At 34.7% G+C, this 7,332-nt stretch overlaps 1 protein-coding gene and 2 long non-coding RNA genes across 3 annotated transcripts; 2 read left to right on the forward strand and 1 right to left on the reverse strand.

The window, feature by feature from the left end:
* The first annotated feature begins 180 nt into the window (after window positions 1-180).
* Window positions 181-1,214, forward strand: LOC124441198. Its single transcript, XM_046991631.1, has 4 exons — window positions 181-410; window positions 477-665; window positions 755-914; window positions 1,001-1,214. Exons 1-3 carry the CDS (start codon window positions 241-243, stop codon window positions 909-911), a joined length of 516 nt encoding a protein of 171 aa, XP_046847587.1. The 5' UTR covers window positions 181-240; the 3' UTR covers window positions 912-914; window positions 1,001-1,214.
* On the reverse strand, window positions 964-1,521 carry LOC124441202. The gene is made up of 2 exons (XR_006946906.1): window positions 1,240-1,521; window positions 964-1,163 (listed from the first exon to the last, which is right to left on the reverse strand). It is a non-coding gene; the product is annotated as an uncharacterized LOC124441202 (long non-coding RNA).
* A 93-nt stretch (window positions 1,522-1,614) lies between these two features.
* LOC124441199 lies at window positions 1,615-2,611 on the forward strand. The gene is made up of 3 exons (XR_006946904.1): window positions 1,615-1,679; window positions 1,759-2,016; window positions 2,227-2,611. It is a non-coding gene; the product is annotated as an uncharacterized LOC124441199 (long non-coding RNA).
* The last annotated feature ends 4,721 nt before the right edge of the window (window positions 2,612-7,332 follow it).

The raw sequence follows: 7,332 nt of genomic DNA on the forward strand, positions 1-7,332 counted from the left end.
AAGTTTCAAAGTCGTCCGCGAAATATTTAAAAAGATATTTAGGGTTATAATCGGTAAAAACACGATATTCGATTACCATTGCTAAAACGCCGTGAGATTGCTTAAGTCTGGGAACTGGGAAAGAGTGACGTAATAGTTGACATAAACAAGCTTCGTTCTCATATCGTTCTACGACTTGCACGCAATTCTTGCACGCCTTTCGGTAGTTTGCTATTACTGTTTTTGATTTAACAAAAATTAATGGATTCTTCTGAAGAAGAAGCCGATTTTGATATTGTCGTCAATAACAATGAGGTACAACCTTACATGTTTGAGCCTTTGGCCAACGCGGAAGGTGGTCATAGTAATGACAATTCTTCGTCATCGGAAAGCGAAGATGAATACATTCACAGAATTGGAAATGTTGAATGGTTAGTTGCATTTTATTGATGCTTCATTGTTTTTCCCAAAGTAGAAGGAATGTTTTTATCTTTTAGGTGCGAGTGTGGCTTTTGTGTGGTCATGAGTACAGGACGGGAAAGTATATGTTGCCAAGAGGTAAACAACACTGATCCTCTGATACATGGCGATCATATTTGCATCACACAAGAGGAAGCTGTCTTAAAAACAGCTATGGTCGTGTACACACATGACATTGGACCTATGCCTGAGAGTGAAGAAAACGAGTAAATATTACCTTAGAAGTGTAATTACGTGTATGTCGACAAGTATATAATGCCGATAAGTATCTTAGACAAAATTTTGTATCGTTCAGAGCATTACGCTACACGGCGTACCGACAGTGGACGGCTTGGGTGCATGGCAGGTTGGGAAAAAAGTACCGACTACCCATACCTGTGTACAAAATCGGGAAAGCATTTCCTTCGCCTTCTGGAGAATACAAAGGATTTGAATATGCTCAACACTACTGAATGGTAGGGCTTATGGCGTATGACAAAGTCTGTTCATTTTTAATTATGTTTATTTCATGTGGGACGTTATTTCTTTTTATTTATTAAAGCGAGATTTATGTTGCTTAATGGCTTCAGCTTTGCTGATTTTTGATTTGTGGTGAGTCAATGGGACAGGTATTTCTTTCACTCCAGCGACATCAAGAGCTTTGGAGAGTGTTGGATTAATGCGTCTGCAGTACAAAACTTCTTTCATCAAGTCCTTAACATATCCTGAAAAGCAAATCATTATTTATGTTGGCTTTGCATTGCACTTTGAGAAAAGGTAAGTTTATTTTTCTATGCTAACCATAAGTGCTGTCAACTTTCACTGGTTTGATGACACCTTGTCCTTCTTTCGACTTTGAATAAGCCACTCTCCAAATCAATGCCTCTTCTGTTTGCCCATCATTTTTCGTTTTCTGAGGTTTATTTCCATTCTCATTGAAATGAAGAGCAGCAATAAACAATCTACAAATGAATGTTAAGTTTATGTTTACAACTATTGCAACTTATTGCTTTTGCAATGACTTTTTTAAGTAATCATACACTAGTCATAAATATATTACCTTGCTTCCATTGATCTGTAGAAAAAATGAGTATGTTTTATGCAAAAGAATCACCACTCGGTGGAAACCTTCGATGGATGAAGTCTGCTTCTGATAACTGAGTTTTCCAAATCTCTCATGAGATACTTGGACTCAACAATCGAAGACAGCTCAACATAAGCTTTTGAACCTAAGATCAGAAGTTAGTTAACAAAAGAAAAGAATGTTGATGTTACTTTGAAATTTATTTGCTTACAATACCTTTTTTATCCACATTCTAGGCTCTAACATATCATGTTCACATTTTGGGAATACATCACTATGTCCCTCATGGATGTCACATATATGATTGAGAACTGACAACCACTTTGCCTTGACAAGTTCTTCATCACCATTGCTGGAAGCAGCACACCAGTATACATGGTTGGAAATTGATTGGGCCCAATTCGACAATAATTTGCAACCACTTTTTTTTGATGCTGCTAAAATTTTCTTTTTGATTCCTGTTGGATTTTGATTGTTGATGAAATGTGCAAAAGGTTGGTTTGTTATGACAATCTATACCTTTTGCTACATGCCATACATCAAAGTAGTGCTCGATTTTTGGTCTTTGTTTTGACATGTAGGATTATATAGCTTAGTTTTTGATAAATGTAAACAAATATTGCTGACTATAACTATAATATTCACCTTTTGCCTTCGTCTCTTCTCAAATGCAGTTCTAACATTTGTTGGCTGCTTCCTTTTAGATGCTAAACTTGTGGGTTCCAAAGAGTATTCAAAAATCGTGGGTACAGCATCCTTCTTAAGGCGAAGCCGTCCTGCTGTCCATCCTACTGATTGCATCGCTTCAAAATTTTGCACGAAGCACGAACTCTCGAAATGTTGCGAGCACAATTTTGAGCTCTTTGTTGGCTTCCAATTTTTGCGTCGGATTTTTTCAATCCAAATATCTCGCATACGCTTGTTTTCGGGAAACGAAAAAAAAGAAACCTTTTGCTGCGTTTCGTGGTTCTTAGAAGAACCGTTTTTACAATTAAATGCGGCACAATAAACCATATTTTCAATGCTAAATTGTCGTGTTGTTAAGAAGTTACCAATATATTTTGAACGAATCGCGCAATTGACCGCGTTAAGCGAATGTCAACTCTTACGTCACAACGACATCGGTAGCTGTCGCTAGCTCGTCGGGTATTTTCAATACGTTATCAGTAAAGCATCAACTTTAAACCTCCATATCTTCAAAAATATTTATCCCTTGAGTCTCAAACTTTGGTGAACTTTTAGTTGGAGCTATACCTTCATGTAAAGTACAAAAATAACAATCCGAATTTTATGTTGCACGTGTCCTTTAACGCATTGTAAGTATCTGAAAATAATTAATTGTATTTCCTGCTCATATATTTGATTCGTATATCGTGTGAGTATTTGCTGTAATTTGAGATCATGTAAATTCGCACAAAAAATATTTGTAAATTGTAAAAGACTGGAAAGCGAAATTTGCTCATTTGCTTTCTGCCGTGAGCGAAATGAATCTACCAATAAATAATTTACGGTAAATACACTAATCTGATTAAATACAAGTATACTGCTCTTACTAAGTTTAAGTTTTTCGTACCGTATGCACGACCGAAATATAATTGAAAATGGTGATTGCCTGCTAAGCTTGCATTTGTCTTGTCTCCTGAGCTTTTTAGTTATGACTATTTTCATGACTTATTTACAGGCATTGCTCCAAGAAGAGATGTAATTTGATATTTGTTTCAGAACTATTTGGGGTACAAAGAAGCCTTTAGAAACCATTTTTGCCTTTAGACCGGAATTTTGCAACAGGAAAATCTCTTTAATCTCGTCTTCGTTACATCGAAGTAGATATTGTAATTAACGTTGAATGTAGCATTTATTTTTTTGACGTATACTAATAAGCAAATTACTCGAATAATGCATTCTCACAATGCTAGTGGCAGATTTTTGCGTTTACAACGGAGAAATGCATGCTCTAACCTCCTGTTGACAATTCTATAAAGAGCGTAAACGCATTTAACGTTTAACACAATAAATTATACGTATTTAAGCTAAGTTATTTTGTATCTTATCTTTATTTCAAGCTGTTTCTTTTAGATTTATTTTTTTAGGCAAACATTTTTTGGCTTTTGCTTGCCAGCTTCTGAGCTTCAGAAGTACGACTAAAGTTCACAATAGTTCTCATTTTCGACATTTTTTAACAAAGTGTCTATATTCACTGCTGCGAAAACGGACTTTGGTAGGCTGTATAATTTACACTAGTGTTATGAAAAACTTAAATAATGAAAAAATTTCGATATTACTACAAATTTAAAAGGCTTCTGTAGTTTAGTGTAAGTGTTATGAAACTAACTTCCGCCATCATATTTTGTTAAAAATGATAAATATTTATTTCTTTATAAAATGAACTTTATCTTTAATTTTTTTTCAATAAAACAATATAGCTAGGAAAAAATCTCTTTATGAGAAAATATTCTGTATTTCATTTATTACTTGTGTACTTCTGTATTTGTGTATTATACACTTGTGAATTTCATATATTATTTGCCACTGGCGTTATACATACTATGGTATAAAGTATTAAACACAAGCAATAAAAGTACAAATTAACCAACCTTAATAATTTTAAAATTTGGACTTTCTTCTTTTATTTTCTTATTTGGGTGCAGAACACGCGGACTCAAGTCTAGTGATCTTGATTTGACAAACCTCTTTTGGAAAATGAAACTGCCCAATATTCTCATTCCAATTTTCCCACGTCGTTACAGATGGTTGGTTCAATGATTTTACATATTTCATCAAAAATTCTAACAACAGCGGAGCGCAATATTTTTAATGTTAACTTAAATGAAGTTTAATGAAAGAGCAATTATGTACACCATTTTAAAGTGAATAGTTTGAGCCCGGACTGTCATAATATGTTTGGAGATGTCCTTTAGAAAAGGTTAACCCAACTTCAGCACTTTGGTATGTGTTAAACTCTAAATTAAATAAATGGTTTGAGCCCGGGAGTATCGTTACATGTTTGTAAATGATGAACGTCCAGGTTAATAAAGTACTGAGAAGGACTGTTTTTGTTGTTGTTGACTGACGTTTCGACAACCTTAGCGGTAGTCATCTTCAGAGTCAATTGAGGAGTAAACGTCAGGTTAGCCGTATTTGTTATCTGGTCCATTCGTCATTGTATTGTGTGTACAGGAAATGTATATTGTCATTGTGAATTAGTGTGAAGTTAAATATTTTATTTTTAGTTGTGATGTGTGATTTAGGTGAATTGTTTTTAGTTGTAATATGTGGGTGTCAGTTGTGTATTGTCATTGTGAATTAGTGTGAAGTGTAATGTTTTTAGTTGATCGTTTGTTTGTATTGTGAATAAGTCGTTTGTAAGGTGCCGGTAATTGCTGTGATCTGTTCAGGTGGGTTTGTTCCAAGTTGGTATACCAACTTTTTAATGTAAGCCGTTGTCTATAGTCAGTGCTGTAAGTAATGCATTTTGCCGAGTCCCAGTCAATGTTGTGCTTTGTGATTCGGTGATGTTCGGCAATGTGATTAGTTTTGTCTTGTTTCTTAGTAGCTCGTTTGTGTTGAGTAAGTCTTATGTTTAAGTTCCTGGCAGTTTCTCTGATATAGGAGGCGTGGCAGTCGGAGCAGTTGAACCCAACGAAACGAACAACTCAGTGGACAACAGCAACGATACCTTACATCAAAGGTACGTCTGAGACTATCTTGCGTATCTTACGACCATACAACATACCTGTCGCACATAAACCAATCACAACGTTACGACAAGTACTAGCAAACATAAAGGACAAAGAAAAACCCAACGAACGACAAGGTGCAATTTACAAAATAAACTGCTCCGACTGCCACGCCTCCCATATCGGGGAAACTGCCAGGAACTTAAACATAAAACTTACTGAACACAAACGAGCTACTAAGAAACAAGACAAAACTAATCACATTGCCAAACATCACCAAATCACAAAGCACAACATTGACTGGGACTCGGCAAAATGCATTACTTACAGCACTGACTATAGACAACGGCTTATATTAAAAAGTTGGTATACCAACTTGGAACAAACCCACCTGAACAGATCACAGCAATTACCGGCACCTTACAAACGACTTATTCACAATACAAACAAACGATCAACTAAAAACATTACACTTCACACTAATTCACAATGACAATACACATTTCCTGTACACACAATACAATGACGTAAGAACCAGATAACAAAAACGGCTTACCTGACGTTTACTCCTCATTTGACTCTGAAGATGACTACCGCTAAGGTTGTCGAAACGTCAGTCAACAACAACAAAAACAGTCCTTCTCAGGACTTTATTAACCTGGACGTTCATCATTTACAAACATGTAACGATACTCCCGGGCTCAAACCATTTATTTAATTTAGAGTTTAACACATACCAAAGTGCTGAAGTTGGGTTAACCTTTTCTAAAGGACATCTCCAAACATATTATGACAGTCCGGGCTCAAACTATTCACTTTAAAATGGTGTACATAATTGCTCTTTCATTACACTTCATTTAAGTTAACATTAAGAACATTGCGCTCCCCTGTTGTTAGAATTTTTGATGAAATATGTAGAATCATTGAGCCAACCATCTGTAACGACGTGGGGAGAATGGAATGAGAATATTGCGCTGTTTCATTTTCCAAAGGAGGTTTGTCAAATCAAGATCACTAGACTTGAGTCCGCGTGTTCTGCACCCAAATAAGAAAATAAAAGAAGAAAGTCCAAATTTTAAGATTATTAAGGTTGGTTAATACGTACTTTTATTGCTTGTGTTTAATACTTTATACCATAGTATGTATAACGCCAGTGGCAAATAATATATGAAAGTCACAAGTGTATAATACACAAATACAGAAGTACACAAGTAATAAATGAAATACAGAATATTTTCTCATAAAGAGATTTTTTCCTAGCTATATTGTTCTATTGAAAAAAAATTAAAGATAAAGTTCATTTTATAAAGAAATAAATATTTATCATTTTTAACAAAATATGATGGCGGAAGTTACTTTCATAACACTTACACTAAACTACAGAAGCCTTTTAAATCTGTAGTAATATCGAAATTTTTTCATTATTTAAGTTTTTCATAACACTAGTGTAAATTATACAGCCTACCAAAGTACGTTTTCGCAGCAGTGAATATAGACACTTTGTTACTATTATGAACTTTAGTCGTACTTCTGAAGCTCAGATGCTGGCAAGCAAAAGCCAAAAAATGTTTGCCTAAAAAAATAAATCTAAAACAAACAGCTTGAAATAAAGATAACATACAAAATAACTTAGCTTAAATACGTATAAATTAAGATGTTAAACGTTAAATGCGTTTACGCTCTTTATAGGATTGTCAACAGGAGGTTAGAACATGCATTTCTCCGTTGTAAACGCAAAAATCTGCCACTAGCGTTGTGAGAATGCATTATTCGGGTAATTTGCTTATTAGTATATGTCAAAAAAATAAATGCTACATTCAACGTTAATTGCAATATCTACTTCGATGTAACGAAGACGAGATTAAAGAGATTTTCCTGTTGCAAAATTCCGGTCTAAAGGCAAAAATGGTTTCTAAAGGCTTCTTTGTACCCCAAATAGTTCTGAAACAAATATCAAATTACATCTCTTCTTGGAGCAATGCCTGTAAATAAGTTATGAAAATAGTCATAACTAAAAAGCTCAGGTTACAAGACAAATGTAAGCTAAGCAGGCAATCACCATTTTCAATTATATTTCGTTCGTGCATACTTTATGAAAAACTTAAACTTAGTAAGAGCAGTATACTTGTATTT

Source organism: Xenia sp. Carnegie-2017, unplaced genomic scaffold (assembly GCF_021976095.1).
Source record: "Xenia sp. Carnegie-2017 unplaced genomic scaffold, XeniaSp_v1 HiC_scaffold_20, whole genome shotgun sequence".
Classification (NCBI taxonomy): domain Eukaryota; kingdom Metazoa; phylum Cnidaria; class Anthozoa; order Malacalcyonacea; family Xeniidae; genus Xenia; species Xenia sp. Carnegie-2017.

Excerpts from the sequence above, each read along its gene's own strand:
- LOC124441198 (XM_046991631.1), top strand. The coding sequence starts at position 241 with ATGGATTCTTCTGAAGAAGAAGCCGATTTTGATATTGTCGTCAATAAC. Across the intron at positions 411-476 it reads AGAATTGGAAATGTTGAATG|GTGCGAGTGTGGCTTTTGTG; the intron begins GTTAGTTGCATT and ends TTTATCTTTTAG. Across the intron at positions 666-754 it reads CCTGAGAGTGAAGAAAACGA|AGCATTACGCTACACGGCGT; the intron begins GTAAATATTACC and ends TGTATCGTTCAG.